Source organism: Macaca nemestrina, chromosome 7 (assembly GCF_043159975.1).
Source record: "Macaca nemestrina isolate mMacNem1 chromosome 7, mMacNem.hap1, whole genome shotgun sequence".
Lineage (NCBI taxonomy): Eukaryota > Metazoa > Chordata > Mammalia > Primates > Cercopithecidae > Macaca > Macaca nemestrina.
In genome coordinates this window covers 37,608,496-37,635,835 of record NC_092131.1, presented here as the reverse complement: position 1 = coordinate 37,635,835, position 27,340 = coordinate 37,608,496, and the positions used below count along the sequence as shown (strand labels likewise).

Below are 27,340 nucleotides of genomic sequence, written 5' to 3'. Positions count from 1 at the left end.
CACCAATGTATTAGAGATTTCATTTCTCCACATCCTTGCCAGCATTTCATACTGTCATTAATTTTTTTTTTAGGTATCTAATAGATGTGTAGTGATCTCAATGTAGTCTAAAACTGCATTTCCTTCATAGTGATGTCAAACATTCTTTTCAGAGCTAATTTGCCATCAGTGTATCCTCTGCAGTGAAATGTCTCTATGTTTTTTGCCCATTTTCCAATTGGATTTTTTTTAACTGAGTTTACAGAGTTATTTATTCTAGATATGAGTCTTTTGCCAGATATGTGGTTTACATGTGTTTTCTCTCAGACTCTACATTTTTCATCCTTTTAACAGGGCCTTTGGCAAACAAAAGTTTGTAACATTGATGTGTCAATTTGTCAAGTTTTTCTTTTATGAATATTCTTTGGTAAGAGCTATTCAGTAAGTTGAAGCCTTTCTCCTGCGGTTTTTCCTAAAAGTTTAATACTTATTTTACGTTTAAATCAATGATCCTTTTTTGAGTGACTTGTTTAATGAGTGAATAATAAGCGGAGACTCTTTTTTTCTCCTATGAAATCCAATTGCTCCCCCAGATAACTATCTTATGAATCATGTCTATCACAAATTATTATCACTAGATAATCAACTTAATTTACTTTTTGTTAAAACCAACTTGCTGAAAAGAATACAAATTTTGACTAGGAGGAGAAAGGTGGAGTGGATTTATGATTTTATGGCAATTATAAGGGGAGTGTTTCAATGGAGACTTTAGGCAACTAGAACTCAGCATGAAACCAGAAGGTAGAAGCTGATAAAGACAGGGGTAAAAAGGAGAAAATGAGTTCAAAACAACTAACTTTCAGCCAGGTGCGGTGGCTCATGCCTGTAATCCCAGCACTTTGGGAGGCCAAGGTGGGCGGATCACGAGGGCAAGAGATGGAGACCATCCTGGCTAACATGGTGAAACCCCGTCTCTACTAAAAATACAAAAAATTAGCCGAATGTGACGGCATGTGCCTGTAGTCCCAGCTACTCAGGAGGCTGAGGCAGGAGAATGGCGTGAACCCGGGAGGCGGAGCTTGCAGTGAACCGATATCGCGCTACTACATTCCAGCCTGGGCGAACAGAGTGAGACTCTCTGTCTCAAAAAACAAAACAAAACAAAACAATCCTCAATTCTGTCCTTTTGCCTAGGGATCAGATCATTGCAAACGCCAAATTAAAACACAAAACAAAACAACAATAGAGGGCAATTTTGCATGCAAATTATGCTAAGGTATAAAGCATATCTTAGTATTTCTCAAAATGTAGTCATCTGTGGATTTACTGAACGAATTTGTCATATCTGCTTATAATCATACACTACTTCATAATTTTTGACAACCATAAATAATATAATTTCTTGACATGTTATCATTGTAATTATCAGGTGATGCTTTGGAGGCTGATTATCATACTATGTGAGGTATTACAAAGAAAATCAAGACTCTTAGCAGACTGTGATCATTTTTCTTTCCCTAATAGATCTGACAGAAAATTACTGCTTGATTTTACTGTGAGAATGAGTGGAATACATGACTCTGTTTTGGGGCAGTATTTACATTTTTTATTTCAACTTGTAAAATATACGTGGCCAACACTGTTACTTTCATCCACAGATGGAATATCTGGGAAGTATAAAAACCTGTACATGACCTTTTATCAAGATTATTTGTCATCAAATTACCCATATCCAAGTTTCCATGGGCCTGGAATTTCCTTTCCACTTGATAGGGGTATATATTAGGAAGTCCAGTTGATAACATTTTTATTTTTTTTTTAAAAAAGGAAAAAAGAATCAGCAGAGTCAAGTTGTCTTAGTCTTAAGGCTTTCTGGATTTCTTCCTTGGAGGACGTCAGGATCTTCCCAAGGCCTGGGTCCTCGAATATTCTTCCAGTCATCAAACTTGGAGTCTTTTATTTTCTATAGAGCCGCAGAAAATTAAAGTATAAATATTAGTATAAGAGCCCTGTGGTTTTGATTAGGACACAACTCAATGAATAAATGAGTAGAAAGTATCCGATAGGTCCTCAATTACAATTGTAACAAATAAATCAACTACAATCATAATCATTGATGAAATGTCATCTTAAGATTTAGAACTTTTCTTGTTTGTTATTGATGTTAATGCCTATCTTACTCCACCTTAACCATAAAACTATTAAAATAGAGAAAGAGTCTACATGCCTTATTTTTGAGAGGACAAGGAAAAGGCCGAAGCTGGGAAAACAAAAGTACAAATTTGAAGGTTGATCCAGCACGATAATGACTGAAAGGGTTATCAGGGATGATGGTAGAAAATAAGAAAAGAACAAAGATGGAGACCCTAAAGTCTTCTATAAAAAAGAAAAGAGACCAAGATAATTTGTCTTATGTCTGGTCTTAGGAATGAAAAGACTTTTCCTACAGCTGCCATAAGCAAAACACTTTTGGGCAACTGAAACTAGTTGTAACTACATTATGGATCATCCTACCTTCATTTAGTCTGAAGTACCTCTCAAGCACAAAAATAAAGGTGGAATAAAAGGGGGAAAATAAATGTTTCTTCACCTTTCTCTTACTGACCACCACTCTGACGTTAACTTTTACATATCTGCTGTTTTGGTTGTTCTGGAATAATTGAGTAAGACAGGAAAAAAAAAAAAGACTGAGAAAACAAAGGATAGCTTATATCCAGAGACAGGGAAAATGATAATAAATTTACCTTGACACTTGGATACTAAGCATTAGTCTCTTACTAACTAGCTATATAATCTTTGGAAAGTGATTTAAGCCACCTGGGCATTAATTCTCTGATAAGTAACAATGAAAAAGTTGGACCAAATAGTCTACATGGTTTCTTCAGCTCTCAGATTCTACAGGTCCTAGAAGAACTAGAAGGAAAATCTACTCCCAGACAAACTCTCCATAGCATCACTACTGGTATAGCACTTGTAAAACTACAAGTTAGCAAGTTACAGGATTTTTTTTTTTTAATCAATGGGAAAGTAGTAATGAAAATACTGTTCACTTATAGTTTTACCAGGAGTCTGTATTACATATATACACAAAGGAACAAAATTCAACTAATTTAGCATACAAGAAGAATTTAAAGTATTTTCAAGTATAGTTATGAAATGATCTAAAGTTATTAAAAGATTTTAATAAAGAATAAATGGCCATTATCCAGGTAATATAAGATATATATGCTTAACAGAATTGAAGAAAATTGTTAAATAACAAGTTCATGTAAAAGTGGTCTAGTCTTTAGAGATCTTTGGTGAAGGACATTCCTTGTAGAATTCTACAAAACATGCACAGTGGCTGAAGAATGGGCTGTGTAAATGTGCTGAGAAAAACCACCCAAGACATAACACTTCACAGCCAACTGGCATAGGCTTGAGTGTGGAACAGCATGAAGAAATGCTGAGAAAAAACAGTGTCAAGAATATGGAGTTTTCAGGCCTGCCACAGTGGAGAACTTTCTTTTAACATTTTGTTGCTACGCTGACATCCACCTAAGACACCAAAAGGGCTGTTCTTCAGGAGTAAAAATTATGCCTGAGAATAAGATTTTATTGAGATTCACCCCAACAAAGCTTCAAGCCAAGCCTTGACAAGATTCTCTGGGGAGACAGTTTGGAGATTAAGTCCCAACAAGGGAGAAGGGTCAAGGAAAGATAGTAGCCCTTCAACAGATCCTTCCCTACAAAGCACAAAATGAAGTTCAAGGTGATTAGCCAACAATTAAATTGTCTGCTAAAACAAAAATGAACACTCTTCAGAATTTTCTTCAGTGTAGTATTCACAATGACTACCTTTCGATACAAAATGACCAAACATACAAAGAAACAGGAAAATATAATCCAGTCAAAAAAATTACAAACTCTAAGACATGAAGAACATCCGACCTCACCACATCCCATAATATAGTGTGCTATTAAACTCCTTGATTTTTGCTAATTAGATGGGTGAAAAGTGATACCTCATTACACTCTGATATTCCTATTATGATAAATTGAGCATCTCTTCATATGTTTAAGAATGATACTTATTTCCTTTTGTCCAAAAGTTTTACATGCTATGCTTTCCCATGTTCTTACTGAACAAATGAATTGTTGAACTTTTCACACTGATTTGGAGATGGTCTTCATATTTAAGTAAATGAATGTGCCATGATAAGATTAAACTATATTTGTAGGATTTCTCATATAACTTGTGACTTCATATACATTTTTTTAGTCTGAACTTTTGAATTTGTATGTATGAACCCATTAATCTTTACTTTTAGAGCTTCTGGGTTTTATATCACATTTAAATAGGCTTTTTTGACTCAAGACAACAAACAAAATTCCCCATTTATATTCTCCTAGTACTTTTAGCATTTTGCTTTTTACTTTTAAATTCTTGATCCATCTGGAATTTATTTATTTGTAGTATATTAAGTATGGATCCATCTATATTTTCTTTTCAAATGACTATACAGTTTATCAAATACTATATATTCAAGATAATTTTTTTCTGTACTATTAATACTTTTAAGGCAGATAAAACCAGTAACTGATTGTTGTAAGACAGAGACTACATTAACATACTGTACCTCATATTCCGACTCTAAAGATATTTTATTCTCTTTCAGTTTTTTTTCAAGCTCAGGATCCATCTGTAGAAAAGGCAAAAAGGTAGTAAGTTATCTAAGTCTGTTAGACTCAATTTTCAATTTTAAGTTATAGAGGAGATGGCTGAAATAGTATGGCCAAATACAAACACATGGCAAAATCTCCACCATCTACTCTGATCACATAATGATAACTAATATACTACTGCCACCATTATTCAACTAACAAGAGTTAATATCTACTGATTACTTGTTATGTGACAGGCATTTTGACATATACTGTCTTGTTTCATCCTCACAAAATCCATGAGATACATATTATCTTTATCTGTATTATCATATGTAAGGAATATGGGACACGGGGGGGTTTGAATAACATGTCAAAGAGGCAGAGCTTGGCTTTGAGTAATGGTTCTCTGCCTCCAGAGTTCACACTATTAACCACCAACCTAAATTATATTATGGAGAAATAACATAAAAATACTAATATAATGCTGCACTTGAAAACAAAAAGGAATACCTTCCATGAGCCAGAAGTAGGTATCTACCAAAAAAAAAAAAAAAAAAAAAATCCATGGAGGTAAAAAGGAGCTAATGCTATATTACCTGTGTAAAAAGTCTTCTGTATGTGGCAAAGCCTTCAAGAAAGAAGAGTATGATGGCTGAAATTAATAAACAACAACTACAAAAAAGCAAAGATCAAGTAAGTAAAATAGAAGCATAACCAGAGGATTTCACTGGAATAATGGATGAAGAGATAAAGACGAGATGAATGAAAAAAAATATTTTACAAAAGCGAGACCTAAAAGTTCTAACACATAGCTAATAGGAGTTCCAGAATTAGAAAATAAAGAAAAGGGAGGGAGAGCAATAATTAAATAAAAATAGCAAAGAATTCCCCACTACATAGCAGTGAGTCCTCAGACTGAAAGAATACAGTAAGAAATAAGCACAACAAAACAAAAACATTTTTCATCAAAGTGAAATTGATTAAGAAAAAAAGAAATCACAAAGAGTATTTAGATGAAAAGGTCAACAGCACAAATTCTATAGGCAATAAAGAGATAGTATAATAATATGAGTAATTTTATGCCATTAATTTGAAAACTTAGATAAAATGGACAGATTAATAGAAAAATACAACTTTTCAAAACTGACAAAGGAAGAATAGACAACTTGAATAGTTTTACAATCTACAAAGAATTAAATCTATAATAACCTCACACAAAGAAAACTCCTGGGTCAGATGGCTGTGCCAGTGAATTATCCCAAGGAAGAAATAATGCCAATGTAACAAATATTCTGTATGAGTTATGTGGTAAGCATAACCCTGGTATCAAATTTCACAAGAAAATTAAAATAACAGGCCAGTTTCATATATGAACACAAATGCAGAATTCTTAAATAAAATAGTGTAAAAAGAATTCAGCAACCTACCAAAAAGATAGCATACCATAATCAAGTTGAATTTATTCCAGAAAGGCAGAGTTAATTTGGAAATCACAATGTAATTTGCAAATAAACTAATGTGACAGAACAGAGAATCCTGAAGCAGACTTAAAAACTTATATGAACAGCTGATTTATGACAAATTAGGCACAGAAGAGCAGTCAGGAAACAATGCTATTGTCAGTATATGATGACTGCACAATGTCTTATCTATTAATATTAGAGAATATATTCCTCATATCACATACAAAAAAAGAAAAAAATCAATTCCAAATAGAATGTAGACCCAAATACAAAAGGCAAAATTCAAAACTCTTAGTAATTCACATAGAAAAATACTTATACTGGCCGGGCGCGGTGGCTCAAGCCTGTAATCCCAGCACTTTGGGAGGCCGAGATGGGTGGATCACGAGGTCAGGAGATCGAGACCATCCTGGCGAACACAGTGAAACCCCGTCTCTACTAAAAAATACAAAAAACTAGCCGGGCGAGATGGCGGACGCCTGTAGTCCCAGCTACTCGGGAGGCTGAGGCAGGAGAATGGCGTAAACCCCGGAGGCGGAGCTTGCAGTGAGCTGAGATCCGGCCACTGCACTCCAGCCCGGGTGACAGAGCGAGACTCCGTCTCAAAAAAAAAAAAAAAAAAAAAAAAAAAAGAAAAATACTTATACTTTGGAGTAAGGAAAATGTTTCTTAAAAGAAAAAAAATCATAAAGTAAAAGAGGAATAAAATATAGTGTATTAAACTTTTTTTTTTGACATGGGAATCTCACTCTGTCACCAGGCTGGAGTGCAGTGGCACGATCTTGGCTCACTGCAACCTCTGCCCCCTGGGTTCAAGCAATTCCTCTGCTTCAGCCTCCTGAGTAGTTAGGACTACAGGCACGTGCCACTATGCCCCGCTAATTTTTTGTGTTTTAGTAGAGACAGGGTTTCACCATGTTGGCTAGGATGGTCTTGATCTCTTGACCTTATGATCCACCCACCTCGGCCTCCCAAAGTGCTGGGATTACAGGTGTGAGCCACCATGCCCAGCCAACTGTATTAAACTTAAGAAAATTTGTTCATCAAAAGATACCATTAAGAAAGTGAAGACTAAAAGTTTTATAATTTGGCATGCATAAAAAAACTCCTAAAAAATAGTAGGAAAACCCCCAATAATCCAGTAGAAACAAATGAGGAAGAGGCCTCAATAGACATATCACAAAAATGAATATACAAAATAGAATATAAAAATGGCCAACAGACATATAAAAAGTGATTAACTTCATCAGTCACCATGGAAAATTTAAATTCACCTCATAATTAGATAGCAATTCATAACACACTCACCAGAATTATTTTTAAAAACAAAACAAAATTAAACTGACAATACAAAGTATTTGCAGCCTTAACGATAAATTGCTGGTAACAGTATGGACGGATGGTCATTCTGAAAAACAGTTTGGAACTATCAAATAAAATTGAAGTATGATACAACACCCTATAATCTAGCAATTCCTTTTTGTACATGTACAAGAGAAAAGCATACAAGAATGGAATGTTCAGGATGTCACCAAGATGGCAGAATAGAAGGTAACCTGCTCATATCCCCCCATAGCAACAAGAATCCTGCACCTATCCACAGTAAAAAGTCTCTCTGCAGGAGCCTCAGAATTCAGGTAGGAGGTTGTCAAACCCTGATGGAGCCAAAGACCTAGGAAGGTTGTTTTGAATGCATTCACACCTAGGTGGGTGATTCACTGAGCTTGCTTCTAAGTTCAAGCCTGGAAAACAGCCCAGTCCTTCAAGGGGCTTAGCTAACAGCCCCATTTGGCCTTCAGTCTACAACCAAAACCAGCCGCCAAGAGGTCCAGAAGGAATCACACATGCTAGTGACTTAGCAGAAAGGCTTGTCTGCCTGCTGATATTGGTCTTGACAGTAAGCCTGAAAGTGGCCCTGTGGCTCTGCTCCAACCTTCAGCTGGAGGTCCCAGCTCAGACCTGTTTACACAAGGACCCAAAGGGAGACTCAACCATATCTGGCAGCCCAGGAGTATAGGCCTCCCCAATGGGCTTGCCAACCTCCTATCACAGCAGATCCTGAGGGGGCCCAGCCTCAGCTGCAGCCTCTCTGGCCACAGTTGGGGAACTATTCTGTCTAGGGACCTGCTGGGAAATGCACACCCACCTGAGCCAATGTGACAGGCATGCCATCCTCTCTTCTACAGTAGATCCCAAGGCAGCTCAGTCTCAGCTTCAGCCCCTCCTGTGGAAGTTGAGGAACTACCCTACTGATGCAGTGACCTGCCAAATGACACATGCTCATCTGTGGCAATGAGAGGGGGTCATCAGCCTCCCCACAGCAGATCCAAAAGGGGTCCAGTCTCAACTCCAGTTCCTTTTGCTACAGTCAAGAACCCATCCTGCCTATGCAGAGAGCTGTTGGGAGGCATGCTTGTCTGGGGCACTGAGACACTCTTCTGGACTCAAGTACCTGGTCAGCATTCCCACACAGCCCCAGTACCTACCTTGGATCTTCCACAGATCCATTTGGGCCAGGAAGCCATGCCAACCTTGGAGCCCTCATGAGACTCATGGCAAGCCTGGGCTTTGAGCACTCTCTAGTGCTGAGGCAGCTCAAGTTGTCACAGGCTCAGAGAAGACAACAGTCAGTGTGCTTAGAATCCCTGGAAAACCTTCTGAAGAAGGACAGGCACAAACAAAACCAGACTGCACAGACTAAGATAAATACAGAGGCTCTCAATGCACACAAATTGTCACATTTCTTCGAGTATCAGAAACCTTTAGGAAAATATGACTTCATCAAATGGACAAAATAAGGTACTGGAGACCAATCCTAAAATGATGGAGATGTGTAATCTTTCAGACAAAGAACTGAAAATGGCTGTTTCAAGGAAGTTAAATAAACTTCAATAAAAGACAGAGAACCATTTAGAAATTTATCAAGAAATTGAACAGAGAAGTTGAAATAATTTCTAAAAAAATCAAACAAATCCTAGAGCTGAAAAATACAATGAATGAAACAAAAAATGCACTACAAAGCATCAACAGAATTCAACAAACAGATGAAAGATCAATGAGCTCAAAGAGAAACTATTTGAAAATACACAGTAAGAAGAGAAAAAAGGAAAAAGAATGAAAGTAATAAACAGCTTACAGGATCTATGGAACAACTTAAAAACAGCAAGTATTCAGGTTATTGGAGTTAAAGTGGGAACTAAGAAAGATGAAGGAGCAGAAAGCTTCCTCAAAGAAATAATAACAGAAAACTTTCTAAACCTGGAGAAATATATAAATATCTGGGTAAAGCAAGGTAAAATGTCACCAATAAGATTCAGCCCAAATAATACCCCAAGACATATTATTATCAAACTCTCAAACACCAAAGTCAAAGATAAGATGCTAAAAGTAACAAGAGAAGTGAAGCAAACGATATGAGTGACATCCATATTCCTGGCAGCAGACTTCTTAGCAGAAACTTTATAGGCCAGAAGAGAGTGGGACAATATATTTAGAGTGCTGAGGAGAAAAAACAAACTAAAATACTGTAACAACCAAAAATACTATATCCAGCAAAGTTATCCTTCAGAAATGGAGAGACGACTGCCAAACAAAAGCAGAGGTAATTTATTGCTACTAGACCTGTCCCAAAAGAAATGCTAAAGAGAGTTCTTCACACTAAAAGAACACTGCATGATATACTAATACTGCAATCCTAATGTTTAGACCACTTTTATCTTTAGTAAGAAGACAAAACTATTAAAAATAGTAACTGCAACAGTTTGCTAAGAGATTGGCAACATAAAAATGTAAATTGTGGCCAGGCACAGTGGCTCACATCTGTAATCCCAGCATCCTGGGAGGCTGAGGTGGGTGGATCACTTGAGGTCAGGAGTTCAAGACCAGCCTGGTCAACATGGCAAAACCCCATCTCTACTAAAATTACAAAAATTAGTTGGGTGTGGTGGTACGCGCCTGTAGTCCCAGCTACTTGGGAGTCTGAGCAGAAGAATCACTTGGAAGGTGGAAGTTGCAGTGAGCTGAGATTGCACCACTGCACTCCAGCCTAGGCAACAAAGCAAGACTCCATCTCAAAAATAAATAAATAAATAAATTGTAACATCAAAAATTCAAATTGTTGGAGGAAAGAGAGTTAATGTGTATAGGTTTTTATTTTGGTTTTTCCTTTTTCTGTAATCAAAGTTAAGTTGGTATCCATTTCAAATAAGTTGTTATATCTATAGGATGTTTTCTGTAAGCCTCGTGGTAACGCAAAGCAAAAATCCATGACAGATACACTAAAAATAAAAAGCAACAAATTAAAATATACTACCAGATAAAAATCACTTAATCACATAAAAAGTAAGGAATGAAAAAAGGAAGCGAGGAGTTATACAACTAGAAAACAAGCAATAAAATGGCAGTAGTAAGGCCTTACTTATCAATAATAACACTGAATGTAAATGGACTACACTCTCTAGTTAGAAAACATAGAGTGGCTCACTGAATCAAAATATAACACCCAAATATATGCTGCCTATAAGAAATTCACCTCATCTATAAAGATACACATAAACTGGAAGTGAAGGAATAGAAAAAGATATTCCACGGAAATGAAAACCAAAAAAAGAACAGAAGTAGCTACGCTTTTATCAGATAAAATAGACTTTAAGTCAAAAACTAAAAAGAGAATGAAGGAAATTATATAATGAAAAAGGAGTCAATTCAACAATAGAATGTAACAATAGTAAATATATATGTACCCAACACCTGATCACCCAAATATACAAAGCAAATATTAACAAATCTAAAGGGAGACAGACTGCAATACATAATATTAGGGGATTTTAACACCCTACTTTTGGTGATGGACAGATCATCCAGGTACAAAATCAACAAAGACACAGTAAAGTTAAACTATACCCTAGACCAAATGGACCTAAGACAAATTTACAGAATGTATCATCCAACGGCTGCAGAATACACATTTTTCTCATCAGCACATAGAATATTCTCCAGGATACACCATATGTTAGGCCACAAAACAAGTCTCAACAAATTCAAAACAGTATCAATCATATCAAGTGTCTATTCTGACCAAAACAGAATAAAAATAGAAATCAATAACAAGAGGAACTTTGGAAGCTGTACAAATACATGGAAATTATACACAATGCTCCTGAACAACCAAAGAGTTAAAAAAAAAAAAATTAAGGACCAAATTTTAAAAATTTATTGAAACAAATAAAAATGGAAACATATGAACATAGCTATGCTCATTTGTTTACCTTTGTCTATGACTGCCTTTGTACTACAACAGCAAACTTCAGTAAATGCAAAAGTTCAAATTTACTATCTGGCTCTTTACATGAAAAGCTTACTGATCCCTGACAGATTTGAAGCACAGATGAACTTCACATATATAATATTGAATAAAAGAAGTCAGCACAAAAGAATATATATAATTCCACAGATACAAAATTCAGAACAAAGAAAATTAATCAAAAGGTTTTGGGATGTATTCTAAGATGGTAAAACGAAGGAACTGATTACTACAAAAAGCACAGTAGGGCTGGGCGCGGTGGCTCATGCCTATAATCCCAGCACTTTGGGAGGCTGAGGTGGGAGGATCATGAGGTCAGGAGATCAAGACCATCTCGGCTAACACAGTGAAACCCCGTCTCTGCTAAAAATACAAAAAATTAGCCGGGCGCGGTGGCTTGCACCTGTAGTCCCAGCTACTCAGGAGGCTGAGGCAGGAGAATCACTTGAACCCAAGAGGTGGAGGTTGCAGTGAGTCAAGATCGCACCACTGCACTCCAGTGACACTCTGGGTGACAGTGCACTCTAGGTGACAGAGTAAGAGTGATTGCACCAGTGCACTCTGGGTGACAGAGTAAGAGTTCGTCTCAAAAGAAAAACAAAAAAACAAAAAATGAAGCACAGTAGTGTTTATCTTAGGGGCAAGAGGAAGGCATGGAGCAGCAGGAGGAGAGATTAGGAAACAGCACACAGAATGTGTCTGGAGTGCTAACACTTTTTACTTTTTGACACAGATGGCAGTTACTTGGGATTTCAGTTTATGATAATTTATTAAATTGTACATGTATGTTCAATACACTCCTTGGTTTCTGTATTGTGTTTCACAACAAAACAACTTAGATAAATAAAAATAAAATAATGAATTACTATATTAATAATTGCATGTATGTAAAAGGGATAAAACACAAACCTACAATACAAGTTAACTTCCTCATATGCTTTCAACTAAGAAAACAGCAAATGACCTACTGCTGATGGGCACGAGGAACTGACTGTATTATTGAGAGATATATCTGTACTTTGTGTGATTTAAAAGAAATTTTCAGTGCTAATTTTGATTGTGTGAAATGTCTGTCTTACCAGCATACATTAAAATCAAACCTCTACCTAAGATGCTACTCTATTGTATACTACTTTGATAAACTTTCTTCCTGTGTCTTTATTTTCTGTACAAAATTTATCCAGTAATCTAAAATTTATCCAATAATGTCAAAGTAATTTGCAAAACAAAATAATCAACCAAAAAACGTTATTACCTGCAGTCTCTTGGAGTTTAAGAGATAAAGACCTAATAAAGGAAGGGTTCCAAAAGAGCTTAGAGTTGAAAGCCCGTTTTTACCCTGGAAACCCTTGACACACCTAGTAAACCCATAGGATAAGAACCAAGGTTTGAAATCAGGTAGATGGCTGCTACTGGGGGTTACAGAAACCACCATACAGGGCTATAATGACAAAAAAAATAGAGATCAAAACACACACAACAGACAGTTTTGAAATTCTAGAACTGCGTAAGATAGGAGTATACCACTAGGTTGAAAATTCTCTGAAAAGTAGAGCATAATTTCCTGGAGTATCAATTTAAAGTCATGTAGGTCCATGAACATTATTTATAAACAACTATAGAGGTTCCAGATAATATTGTTTTCCTCAAGGAAGGTTTTTTGTTTTCTTTTTGTTTTGTTTTTTTTTGTTTTTTTTTTCAATACAGACAGATTAGAGGCTAGGAATAGGGAAGAAACAGATAGGACAGCCTAAGTCTTACTTAACTGAAATCAAGCCATGACCTGGCTCACACCTGGATGATATTAAGACCGATCAGCCCTCAATCTATCTGCATCGCAGAAAAAAGGATACGCCTTTTATGGAAGAAAACAATACTATCTGGAACCTCTATAATTGTTTATAAATAATGTCCAGTATTTAATTAAAAAATTATGAGGCATGTTTAAAGATAGAATCATATAACTGAAAAAAATAAGAGAAAAATTAGATAATAAAAGCAGGTCTACAGTGATCCTTATGTTGGAGACAGGCCTTTAAAGTAACAATAATTTGTATATATTCAAGATATCAAAGGAAAAAATAGATTAAAATATGGCATCATAGAAGATTTCTCCAGAGTACTAGAATGTGTAATAAAGAATTAAATGTGCATTTTAAAACTAAAAAATATAGTAACTGAAATCACGAAATCAAGGGATGGCTTTATGTGGAGATTGAACACAGCAAAAGAGAAATTTAGTGACTAGAAGATAAAACAATAGAAAATATACAAAAATAAAGTACAAAAAAAAAGAATGGGGGGAAAACGCTGAAAAATCATAATAGAAATGTTGGGCATAGTTAAAGAATAGAACATATATCTGATTGGCATCCCATAAAGAAAACTGGGCAAAAGCAACAACTGACAAGATATGAACAATTTTTGGTTTTACATTTTCTGTGGTTTCATTAAAATCTTCAAAGAAATCAGAAGATAATTTGGCTTTTTGGGTCGTTTGTTTTTTTGAGACAGGGTCTCGCTCTGTCACCCAGGCTGGAGTGCAATGGCACGATCACAGCTCACTGCAGCCTCAAACTCCTGAGCTAAATCAATCCTCCCAGATCAGCCCCAAGCAGCTGGGACTACAGGCACGCACCACCAGGCCTGGCTAATTTTTTGCATTTTTTTGTAGAGATGAGGTTTCATCATATTGCCCAGGCTGGTCCTGAACTCCTGGTTCAAGTGATCCACCCACCTTGGTCTCCCAAAGTGCTGGGATTAACACATATGAACCACCATGCCTGGCCCTAGAATATAATTTAAAACTCAGTTTTTTCTTAATCAAGTACCTGGACATTTCTTGGTGCCATTTTTCAGTTTAGCATTGATATGCTATAGAAAGCACGATCCTTGGTAAAATTTAACAGTATACATAGGAGGACAACAGACCTGGTACCAGTCCCCCTTTTGTTCATCCATAGGATATTTTAATAGTTCTAACCTCTGAATCAGAAAAATGTCACTTTAGTCAATTTCATAGAGCAATCAAGAGAACAATATGATAATGCATGTTCTCATTGGTATGGTATGCACAAGCTAACTCAGCAGCTCTATTTTAGACTGAGTATAGTATTGTATTTCGGGGAGATGAGTAAACTTATGATTGATTTATAAGTACTTGCCTGCCTCATCCTGGACCTGTGAGATTCAGTCTTCGTATCTGTTTTCACATCCCTGTCTCCACCATGCCCAATCTCAATTTCTTGTTTGCATATTGTGCAGTATGCTCCGTTTTGGTTATTTAATTCCTTAATCCAGTTGTATGTGTCCTTCCATATGTCATTAAAATGACAGAGTCATTTAGCTTCCTTTTTCAGTGATGTCTGAATCATACTGGCACTGGTATTATAACTGTTCTCATTTTCATTATCTAATCTTAGAAAACTTGGTCACAATATTTATAATGTTAAAAATTGAACTAACACCATCTGTTATAAAGCACAACAGGCAGGCAAAGTTGAAGACTTACTGCTCGCAAATGTAGCATACTTACATTGCACACTTAAATCACATCACTTGGTCTGATGCAACAATGTATGATCCATTATTGTGGATCCTTGGTGGTTAGTATCAGCACTCATGAGAAAAAATCAGCAACAGCCACTAGGGACAGCAGATAAACTATTCCAAATCGTTTTCTAAAACTTGAAAGCTGTTGCTTCCAGCTCTTACTTTTTTAGGCTTATACTTTCCCCTGTCCTTTGCACATCCTTTACAGAGAAGCCAGATGTTTTCTTTCCTGGGATGCCAAACTTTCAGTACAAAAATCAGGACTGTCTCAGGCAAACAATGATGGTTGGTCACCCCAAATCCATACTGTCCTTTCTACATCCTTTTCCAAACTTCTCAACTGAACCCATCCTCTTTTGATCCAAGTTTTTCCTTTAGGCCACAGTGTCAACCCCCCTTGACCTTAGCAATTTACCCTCTTAACCACCCTAACCTCAATCTCTTAACCCATGCAACCACTATCAGCCTCAACCAGTCTTATCCTTTCAATTCTCAAGGACAAAACTCAACCTCTTAACTCCTCTCAACATTACCTCATCTTCTCTACCTAACTGGAAATGAACCTCACCCAAACACTGACTCTTGATCACCTGAGTTTGACTTTTCAACATCAACCAACCTAGGCCTCTAAATCTCATAGGCCTTGTCTTCTGATCCTTCTCACCTCAACTATGTCCTCTCATCTTCCTCCTATAGACCTTAACCATCCCCCATTCTTTTAACTTAATTCCCTTGACTTCAACTGACCTTGTCCTCTCAACTTCAATCAACCTCATTCTGTTAACCTTACCTAACCTTGTTCCATTTACTTTGACTCCATTTCCTAAACCTCACCTGGTAGCTCAACCTCCCCTGTTCTCCTTAACTGGGTGATATGGTTTGGCTGTGTCCCCACCCAAATCTCATATTGAATTGTAGTTTCCATATGTCATGGGAGGGACTCAGTGGGAAGTAATTGAATCATGGAAGTGGTTTCCCCCATGCTAGTCTCGTGACAGTAAGTTCTCACAAGATCTGATGGTTTTATAAGGGATTTTCCCCTTCGTTAGGCTCTCATTTCTCTCTCCTGCCACCATGTGAAGAAGGTCACATTTGCTTCCCCTTCTGCCATGACTGTAAGTTTCCTGAGGCCTCCCCAGCCTTGTGAAACTGTAAGTCAATTAAACCTCTTTTCTGTATAAATTACCCCGTCTTGAGTAGGTCTTTATTAGCAGTGTGAAGACAGACTAATACACTGGGTTACTGGCACTACCATTTACCCAGTCCTTAAAACCAAAACCTTGAGTCATCCTAGATTTATTCATATTTTTATATTACATACATTAGTCATCAAATACTATCAATTTGCTTCTAAAATTATTGCTGGAACTCATTAATTTCTCTTTATCATCATTGCAAATATGTTATTTCAGGTTCCATTATTGTTCATCCGTGCTACTGCCCCAGAATCCTAACAGGTCTCTTTACTTCCAACCTAAACAATATTTTCTCTTCCATTTTGGTCCCCCAAAAACCATCCACCTGTACTCCACTGCCAGCGAGCTATTTCTAAAATGAAACACTGACCATGTGCCCAATACTCCCTCTACCTTATAGAATATAAGTTATTTCTATCATTTAGTTAATTCCTGCTCATTCTTAAAGCCTAATTCAAAGGCTAATGCCTTTAGAAAACCTTCTCTGATTCTCCTTTTCCAAGTTAAAACTATACAGCTCTCCTTGAACTTCTAATAATGGCATTTTACTGGCATTGCTATATTATATGTCTGGGTACATTTTTTTTATTAGCTGTCTTCCAGCCTCAATTATAAACTTTATAAGTACTAGTTTCTGAATACTTTACTTGCAGTATCTAACAAATATTAACACATGACCACTATTCAATTATTTTCCAAACACATACTTATTTTCTCCTTCAAATGTCATATACTACCATAATTTTCATCTTAAAGGGAAAAAGAAAAAAATTCCTTGACAAAGTAATTGGGATGCTAACTGAAATCTTCTAACACAGTTAAATTGAAAGTTAACTGAAAATTAAGTAAAATTGCTCATTAAATAAAATTGTTCTATTCCTTCATAGAAAGTACACATTTTTTAAAATTTAATATTTACCCTAATACCCACTGTCTTTAAAACTAGCTGATGTTGGTTTCTCTAAAACCATAAAATTAACTGAGGAAACTGAATAGGGCTTTATACTCTACTTTTCTATCGATATTACTGAGGTCTGCTAATAAAATATATATATTACTTGGGGAAAAAAACTACAAATATCAGATATGTGCCACAAACAAAAGCTATGTACTTCTGAATGAAAAAAACAGAGTTCTTATGTAATACCTGAATTTCACAATTGTGTGATTACACAGGGTGAGAATCCTAGCTCTACCCGTAAGTAGCCATGTGACCTTAGCCAACTTAATTAAGCTTTTTAAATTTTTCTTCCGTTTTTTTCATGTAAAGACCCACTATAGTTAATGTATAGACCCCCTGTTTCCTCACCTGTAAAATAAAGATGATAATATATAGACAGTCCCCAACTTGCAATGTTTCAACCTACAGTTCTTTTACTTTACAATCCACTTAATCAGGTATTAAATGCATTTTTTACTTATGATATTTTCAATTTACAATGAGTTTAAAGCAAGACATAACCCCATTATAAATCAAGGATCATCTGTGTGTGTGTGTGTGTGTGTATGTGTGTGTATGAATTAATATAGTCCTACTACAAAGTAGACACTATAAATGTAGGTGTCTTTATTTATACTGAAAAATAGTTTTCCTTTCTTTTAGTAACAATTATTAAAGATACATATCAATATACTTTATACAATTATGGATATTAATATGAAATATAATTAGAGAAAAATAAAGCAAAATTATTGACCTATGTTTTTTAATCCCTTCTAAATCCTAAAAACAGCTACACCAGATCACATTTTGTGGGAGAATGCTAACAATATTGCAAATTTTCTAATGAAATAAGAAAGATTACTAGACTGGGTGGAAGGCCAAGGCAGGTGGATCATTTGAGGTCAGGAGTTCAAGACCAGCCTGGCCAACATAGTGAAACCCTGTCTCTACTAAAAATACAAAAATTAGCCCAGTGGTAGTGGCACGCACCTGTAATCTCAGCTACTCAGGAGGCTGAGACAAGAGAATCGCTTGAGCCTGGGAGGCGGAGGTTGCAGTGAACCAGGATAGGCCACCGCACTCCAGTCTGAGTGACAGAGTGAGACCCCATGGGAATAAAAAAAAAGAAAGAAAAAGAAAGAAAGATAGATTACTAAATTAGTTACATTTCATGATTCACTGCCACGTGATCACTAATGTTATTTTAAAGAAAAAAACAAAGATCACATCTTAGCATTGAAAAGCAAGACAAACGCAGACTGCATAGTGTACTGAGTATACAATTCTCCTAAATGAGAACATACATACAGACAGACACATGTCAAACTCTAATTATATTTCTTACTTTAATCTTCACAGCATCGTATCGGATTTGAGAAAACTCACGAAGACCAAAAGAACCTCCAACAATCAGCAACTAAAACAAAGAAAGGAAACATTTAAGCAAAACAGAAGAGCAGAATTCAAATTCAGCCTATCTATAGATTGCTTATCTAAACAACAATAGAGGCACATTATACAAAAATTCTATAGAGTAAATGCAGTATATACTGGCTAGGAAACCATTATAGCATATCATTACCAAATACCAAAATCGTCACCTTATACCTGTATTTGACCTTATGATTTAAATGACATCATAACAAGCATTATGTTATTTGACTCTTACAATAGACCTATTTTTGTTTTTTGCTAAGAAAAAACAAAAACAAAAAAAACCATTCAACAAATGAGGAAATAAAAGCACAGCCAACTAAATGACTTGCCCATTGTTAACTTAAATTTTGCCCAAGGCTGTCTCTGTACTTCTATTGCTACGCAATCTTCCTTAGTAAATAAAGAAACTGAAACCTGATCAACTGATCAGACCATGTCCATATAAGGCAGATGCCTAGCTATAACCAATCAAGCTATTTATGTACTTCACTTTCCTGTTTTGTCTATACTCCTTGCCCATATTGAAGAATGGAGCTCTCTCAACTTCTTCTGTTTCTGAGTGCTGCCTGATTCGTGAATTTTCTTTGTTCAAATAAACTCTATAAAATTATCTTTTTGTTGTTTAAGGTTTTTGTTTCTTTTAATACCATGATTACACAGGGTAAACCCAGCAGTAAAACTCGCCTTTTTTTTTTCCTTCAAGACCAGAATTCTTTTGATTTTATGATTTTTCAAAAGAAGCCAATTGGAGTCCTCATTACCTTACCAAGTGATAAAGAAATCTCATGAAAGATTAATGCAGAATATTCTCTGTATCACATTGTATTCCCAGGTACAACATAGCTATACAGATCACAGGTAAAGAAAGTTTTCAAATTCTTACTATATACTAAAATTCTGAAACATCATCTTACGATATACAGAATCACTTTCATTTTTTTGCTGGCACCTCTTTGAGGCACAATATTTTCAAAAGATTTAAACTTCATAATTAAGAATTGTAACCACCCAATTGGTTCACCTTGCATGCTGCCTAGTCAGAGCCGATTTATCAAGGCAGGGGAATTACAATGGGCAATTGCAGAGCTGGCTGTGCAGAGACCGGAATTTTATTATTACTCAAATCAGTCTCCCCAAGAATTCAGGGATCAGAGTGTTTACAGATAATTTGGTGGGTAGGGGCTTGGGAAGTGGGGAGTGCTGATTGGTCAGTTTGGAGATAGAATCATAGGGTGCAAAGGGAGCTTTTCTTGCTGTTTTCTGTCACTGGGTGGGATGGCATAACTGGTTGAGCCCAATTACCCATCCGGGTAATGTCAGTTGATCCATCCAGTGCAAGGTCTGCAAAATATCTCAAGAACTGATGTCAGGTTTTACAATAGGGATCTTATCCCCAGGAGCAATTTGGGGAGGTTCAGACTCTTGGAGCCAGAGGCTGCATGACCCCTAAACCGTAATTTCTAATCTTGTAGCTAATTTGTTAGTCCTGCAAAGGCAGACTGGTCCCCAGGCAAGAAGGGGGTCTTTTTGGGAAAGGGTTATTATCTAATTTTGTTTCAGAGTCAAACCATGAACTGAATTCCTTCCCAAAGTTAGTTCAGCCTATGCCCAGGAATGAACGAGGGCAGCTTACAGGTTAGAAGCAAGATGGAGTCAGTCAGGTCTGATTTCTTTCACTGTCAGAATTTCCTCAGTTATAATTTTACAAAGACGGTTTCAGTATTGGTACAAAAGTTCATGACCACGAGGAGAAACTCACTCATCATTACTTACTGTGTGTCGCTCTTATAAAACAAGCTTAGAACGGACTTTGGATTTCAGAAGACACCTGCAGATTTCCCTGGCATCTCAAAGCAGGGATGAAAAGTGTAAGATTCTCCCTGGGACCTGAAAGCTTAAGGAGATGAGTAACTCCTCCCTTCTCAGGCCCAGTCCCAAGGCGCAAGGCTACTTGCGGTAGCAGCGTGCGCCAGCAAGATAGCAGAAGCAGGAAGAGAGGCGGCAGGAAGATGCGTACCTCTGAAGATTGAGAAAGAGGCCATCGTGTCCAACACAGCAATTACGTCAGACTAGGACACTTCCTGTTTACAGGAGACTATAAAACCTTTGTCTAGCCCTCAGCCCACCTGCGCCCAGGCACTCATTAAAATAGCATCCACACCACCTCATGTTGTCTGTTGGTGCGCTCTCAGGGTTTGAACCAATACAAGAACCTTGTATGTGCCGAAACCCAGGAGGGGTTCTGGTCCACATCCCCCGTGGACCTACCCCTCCACCCCAGAGAGCAAGCCACAGCAGCCAGACAAAGGAAGCTCCTTGGTCTCTAGTTGCTTCTCTGTGCATGCACATTGGTCACTGATCTCACCTACTGTTTCCCCAGAAGTTTCCCCAGAAGCCTGGTTAACAGGGAAAATCCGCAGAGCCTCTCTTAGTTTCTCTGGTCCAAAAATCCAACATTGGTCCAAGAAGGCTCCGGCGTGTGCCAGGCACTCGCTGATCATCTGGTCTTAGGGGGATGCCTCTAAGCCATTTGATCCTGTTCCCGGATGGATGGACGAAAAAGGCAGCGGTGACAATTGCTCCTTTTATCATCTCCCTCCAGGACGGTCTCCTTTTTCCCTGTTCTCCCGAGCCTACCCTCTGTTATGGGAAACTCCCAGTTCTGCATTCCAAACAACAGCCCTCTAGGCTGCTTCATAAAAAACCTGCAAACCTTAGGCCTCAGGCAAGATATTCGCCCTAAGTGCTTTGTCTTTTTTGCAATACAGCCTGGCCACAATACCAAGTAAATAATGAGTCCAAATGGCCCACAAATAGAACATTCAGCTTTATAATGTTAACTGACTTAAGCAATTATTGCCAATGACTGGAAAAATGGGGAGAAATTCCTTATGTCCATGCCTTTTTCCACTCAGATCACAACCTGACCTCTGCAATTCTTCTTACCTGTTCAAATCCTTCCCCTCCATTCTTACCGCCCTGATCACCTTTCTCCTCCCAACTCTACCTCTTTTTCCTCATTTGATCCAGTTGACTGCTGTCCACCCCTCCCAGCCCCTACCTTTTCCTCTCAACTGTCTTCTTTAACCCCCTCAAGCCTCCTCGTCGTCTTCTCAGCTGCCATCTTCCCAGTCAGCTGTATCCACTTCTTTTCCTACACCATCCCTTCCTCAGGACAATTCTAGTATTGCCTGTACCCATTATCTTCCCCCACTGCCCTCTCCTAAGGCTTGTAAACCCATCCCGCCACCATACGCCCCTACCTAAACTCCACTGCCTGTTGACTCAACCTCCCTTCCCCCTTCAAACCCTCAGAACGAACCACTATCTTAAACTTTCGGTTCATCTCCCAGTCCACCCCCCATATTCGGTGCAAGCTTCAGAAGCTTGACGACGGCCCTCAAACTGCAGAACAAGAACTTCTTAATTTAGCCTTCATAGTCTTTAACAATCATGATGAGGAAAGTAAAAGGCAAAAATGGATGGAGTTTCAAATGCTTGCCTCCGCCATCAGGGGCCCTGCAGGCCTACAGAGCCGCAGCCCCACACGGAAGCCTCCTAGCAACCTACCTCCACCTGGCACCTGTTTCAAGTGTGGCAATGAAGTCCACTGGTCCAGACAATGCCCAAATCCAGGTAAGCCCACCAGGCCGTGCCCCCTCTGCGGAGGACCCCACTGGAAGTTGGACTGTGAGCGGCCCCCGCAAGGACCGCCCTCATCCCTTCCAGAGCCGATCAAACCTCCTATTTGGATCTCACTGGCCTTGCCGCTGAAGACTGACGGTGCCCTGAAACGCATGCCCCGGAAACTACCATCGCTGCATCCAAGCCAAGGGTAACCCTGATGGTGGCAGTAGGCCAGTATGTTTTTTTAAATTAGTACCAGGCAAACTGCTCTGCTTTACCTAATTTTTCAGGACCCACTCAGTCCTCCCTTTTCTCTGTTGTGGGAATTGACGGACAAGTCTCCAAACCCTGAGCCACCCCTCCACTTTTCTGCTCCGGGCACACCTTTTCCTTCACTCGCTCTTTCTTAGTCCTGCCCTCATGCCCAACTCCGCCCCTAGGCAGAGACATCCTTTCAAAACTCCACACTACTCTCAGCTTCCACATTCCCCATAGTACCCAACGCATCAACCCAGACCCCTCGAGGCACCTAATGACATGGTGGAGTATCTCCAAAAATTCTTTCCTCCACAAAAACAGTGAGAATGTTTGTAAAAAACTGTCAAATAAACTTTTTTAGAACTCTGAAAATTAAGCAAAAACTTGCAACAACGTGCACAGTATTTACCTAAGAATGTTGTTATCTGAATCTCAGGAACAACAGTTAGCTTGGTGGCATTTTTAATTTGCCATATTCTCACCCCTCCACCCAAGCTCCATAACAACCATGAAAATCAACAGCCTGCAAACATGATGTAAAGCCTGGCACCAACTGGAGAGGGTAGAGAGCTTGGAGCTCTTTAAAACACCATTCCGTGAGAATTGTCATCATTCCAGCAGTCTGGTAGTTCCTAGAAGATGCTATTCACAAAGCTGTCTTTAGTTTACCTGACTTGGAGCTCAACTAGTATGAACAGACTTCTAGGAAGTGTTTGTCAAACAAACAAAAAAATTCCGAGGTAATTGTTTAACATTATGACTGTCTGATGTGGTAGATAATAGGAATAAGGTGTCCTTAGAGGACCCTGAAAAGCTCAAATATATTCCTGAGAATTTAGAAAGTCATGCAAATAAGCAGAACTGTGTACATGCCCAGAGCAATGTATATGCCCAAGAAAGACCTAAGAAGGCCCTAAATTCTCAACTTATGACTAATTTTGAAGCTCTGAGCAAGTAAGAAGTGAAAGCTGTACACTGAGCTGTAAATTGCATGGGTGAATGTTGAAAGCATGCCCAAAAAAGCATGCAGAGCCTCTCAACAAAGACTGACAGATTTGTTGGTTTCAGGTTTTTTTTTTTTTTTTTTTGAGACGAAGTCTCGCTATGCCGCCCAGGCTGGAGTGCCGTGGCCGGATCTCAGCTCACTGCAAGCTCCGCCTCCCGGGTTTACGCCATTCTCTTGCCTCAGCCTCCCGAGTAGCTGGGACTACAGGCGCCCGCCACCACGCCCGGCTAGTTTTTTGTATTTTTTAGTAGAGACGGGGTTTCACCGTGTTAGCCAGGATGGTCTTGATCTCCTGACCTCATGATCCGCCCGTCTCGGCCTCCCAAAGTGCTGGGATTACAGGCTTGAGCCACCGCGCCCGGCCTGGTTTCAGGTTTTAAAGAAACCTCTGTCCAACAAAAGGAAACACAGTCCAATTAAAAAATGGGCAAAGGATTTGAACAGACATTTCTCCAAAAAGATAGTCAAATGCCAATAAACATTTGAAAAGATGCTCAACACAATAAGTCGTTAGGTAAACGAAAATCAAAACCACAATGAGGAATCACTTCACACCTACTAGAAAGGGTAATAATTAAAAAGATGGACAATAACAAGTGTTGGCAAGGATGTGGAGAAATTGAAAATTATATATTGCTGGTGGGAACGTAAAATTATGCAGCCACTTTGGAAAACATCTGGCACATACTAAAAAGTTACACAGAGTTACCATATGACCTAGCAATTCCATGCCTAGGTATATTCCCTACCCAAGAGAAATGAAAACATACTTCCACACAAAGCGTGTACATAAATGTTCATAGCAGCATTATTCATAATAGTAAAAAATGGAAACAACCCAAATGTTCATCAATTGATAAAATATATCCAAACAATGGAATTATATCCATCAAAAGGAATGAAGTATTGATATATGTTACAATGTGAATGAACCTTAAAAACATTCTAAGTAGAAGAATCCAGTCACAAAAAACCCACATGTTGTATTAGTGTGTTCATATGAAATGTGCAGAATAAGCAAATTTATGAGTAGAAGTAAATTAGTGGTTTACCAGGCCAGCATAAGAAGTAGGAAGAAATGGGAAGTGATTACTATTAGTTATGATGCTTTTTTTGGGGTGATGAAAATGTTCTAAAATTGTGGTGATGGGTCCATAACTAAGAATATACTAATACTGAATTTGCTAAAAACAACAAATTGAACTTTTTTTTTTTTTTTTTTTTTTGGAGAGACAGAGGTCTTGCTGGTCTGGAACTCCTGACCTGAAGCGATACTCCTGTCTTGGCTTCCCCTAACACTGGGATTACAGGTGTGAGCCATCGTGCTTGGCCCAGATACTTTAAATGGTTGAATCTTTTGGAGATTCCTAAAATCCAAATTTGATGAATCTATATTTTTCAAAAATGTGTAAAATACCCATTACCTTTCTAAGGTCACTTATTTCCTTTAGTCTGCTTAAATGGAAAAGTTGGTCATTTCATCTGTGCCAATATTCATACAAAATAAAAATCTTTTCTGTATTTAAAAGAAAGCAGCTTCTGTTCATATGCTTTAATTATTTCATTTACTAACACATCAAGGCTTGCTGAAGCAAAATAAATTGCCCGTGATCAAAAAGCAAATAGAGTCATCTGGATTTCAACTCTGGTTGTCTTAAGCCAGCCTCAGCCTGCATTTTCACAACATCCTTAGGGAACTCAGTGTGGAACTGGATGCAACCATACAAACACGGAAGCTGTTTTCAACGTGCTTAAGAAATTATAACACAGCAACCATTCTGGCTACAATGTGGCGGGCACCGTACTCAACACTTCATTCACAAGGTGTTATCAGTTCATCAAACCAACTCTAAGAATTAAGCTAATTCACAAACTAGAAAGATGAAACAGAAAGATACCAGGAATTGGTACAGTTAAATGGAATACATCTAGTCCCAATGATCCACAGTATCGTCAAAATATAGCTAAGGTGGCGGCGAGGAAGCAAGCTTAGTAATCATCCAAACTTGGCTTAAACTGTGGTTCTGACTGAATTCTCTGAGCTTCAATTCACTTAACTGTGAATCAAGGGTAGTAACAATGACCGCGTTCGACGATGGGAAAGATGCCACGCTCACAAGCAGACAGATCCTAGTACACCTGAGATCCAACTGGGAGTGGAGGACAGCGGCGGGGAAGTGCGGGGTGTGGGTAGGAAAAGACTGGTAGAAGAGCTTTCAGGAAAGCTCTCAGCCCGTCGCTAGCCCCTTCCTAGCCCGAGTGCCCCCGTTTAACTTCACATTTTACAGATTCCCTCCCAGGTCTTGATCCTGCCGAGGAGGAGGGTCTCACCCCTTGCGGAAGATCCTCCTCACTCCACTCACCAACATGGGGACTCCGTAGCGGAGAGTCTTGTTCTTGCGAAAAGCACGCATCACCGCGGGTGCAAACATGACTGAAATCTTCCATCCGCTCAGAACTCCAAGCGGACCCAGCGCAGACTCCCAAATCTCAGCGGCCCACGCTGTCACCAAGAAGAGTACGTCCTTGACTCACTTCCTTTTCCTTGGTTATTTAGTGCTTGGTCCTTACTGAATGATTTCCGCTAGGCAAAAGCAATCGAGCCATCGTAACATACTTGTGCGTCCGCCCATAAATGCGGGCGTCAGAGCGTTTTTGGTTCCGTAAATTCGGCGTGCAGTTGGGATTCAGAGATTTGAATCAGTTTACGATCACCACCAAATCGATATGGAAACCAGTACTTCCCACGTTCTTGGTCCCGACTAACGTCTTCTTAGAACACTATAATAGGCACCTGGCCACTCGATAAAAACAGCTAAGGAAAAAAGTATTTTGAGGCCAGGCGCGGTGGCCTGTGTGGGTGTCCTGTAATCCCAGCACTTTGGGAGGCCGAGGCGGGTGGATCACCTGAGGTCAGGAGTTCTAGACCAGCCTGGTCAACATGGTAAAACCCCGTCTCTATTTTTAAAAAAATACAAAAATTAGCCGGCCGTGGTGGCAGGCGCCTGTAATCCCAGCTACTGGGGGGCGGAGGCAGGAGAATCGCTTGAACCCGGGAGGCGGAGGTTGCAGTGAGCCGAGATCTCGCCATCGCACTCCAGCCTGGGGAACAAGAGCAAGACTTCGGCTCAGAAAGAAAAAAGAAAAAAAAAGTATTTTGAAGCTGGCACTCCGGTCTCTATGGCTATTTGTGGGATGAGGAATTTACCAGTTTAATGGAGACTTTTAAAAACAAATCGCTAAAAAGATTAGGTTGAAATGTAATCAGTGTAGCGTCTTATCAGTCATTACTGAGCCTTTAATGCTAATGATTTTACTGTGAGATAACCTGTAATCCTTAGTTATTTATGAATGTCTATTTTCCAATGATTCAGCAACCATACAGGCCACCTTTCAGTGTGTCATTGAAAGGGTTCTAGGAACACTGAGATAAAAATATATGATCCTTACCTTAAAGACACTGGCGATTTCATGGGCACAGAAACAAACAGGTGTGTAAATTACTGCGATAGCTTAGGAAGCCGATCCCCCACGTGTCCCATTTGCCAGAGTGAATCAGAGTGCAGGTGATATGGAATATTATCTTCCATGCTATTCCTGAAATATTTCCATCAGTCCCTGCCTCTCTGTTACCACTGCAATGTTCCTTTTTAAATTCCTTATCATCTTTTCACCTATTAAATTAGCCTCCTACGTGGTCTCCAGAGGAGAAAGTCCAGATCTACTGCAGGCTACTCCAGTGAAACCCTTTTGGCTAAGATCAAGTGTAGTATCTGTTCTTATCAGTTTAATATGACACATTCTCTATCCAAGGAAAATATGTTAAATGGGTTTTTGAAGCAAGGAGATGGAATAGGAGTTTGCTCCAGCTACTCTACACATCAACCTGTATTTCAATACCTCCAGAAACCCAGGAACGGTGCATCTCTC

At 38.6% G+C, this 27,340-nt stretch overlaps 1 protein-coding gene and 1 non-coding gene across 3 annotated transcripts; one reads left to right on the top strand and one right to left on the bottom strand.

The window, feature by feature from the left end:
- Positions 1 to 1,562: 1,562 nt before the first annotated feature.
- LOC105472917 (cytochrome c oxidase assembly factor COX16) lies at positions 1,563 to 26,186 on the bottom strand. Of its 2 annotated transcripts, none has more exons than XM_011726520.3 (4): positions 25,742 to 26,186; positions 18,428 to 18,499; positions 4,599 to 4,661; positions 1,563 to 1,942 (listed from the first exon to the last, which is right to left on the bottom strand). In XM_011726520.3, the coding sequence occupies exons 1-4, from the start codon at positions 25,856 to 25,858 to the stop codon at positions 1,826 to 1,828; spliced, it is 369 nt and encodes a 122-aa protein (XP_011724822.1). In that variant the 5' UTR covers positions 25,859 to 26,186; the 3' UTR covers positions 1,563 to 1,825. The 2 variants fall into 2 exon arrangements, with proteins under 2 accessions (XP_011724822.1, XP_011724823.1); XM_011726521.3 differs by having other exon boundaries at positions 25,774 to 26,185.
- A 957-nt stretch (positions 26,187 to 27,143) lies between these two features.
- LOC112425061 (U2 spliceosomal RNA) lies at positions 27,144 to 27,340 on the top strand. The gene has a single exon (XR_003016062.1). It is a non-coding gene; the product is annotated as a U2 spliceosomal RNA (small nuclear RNA).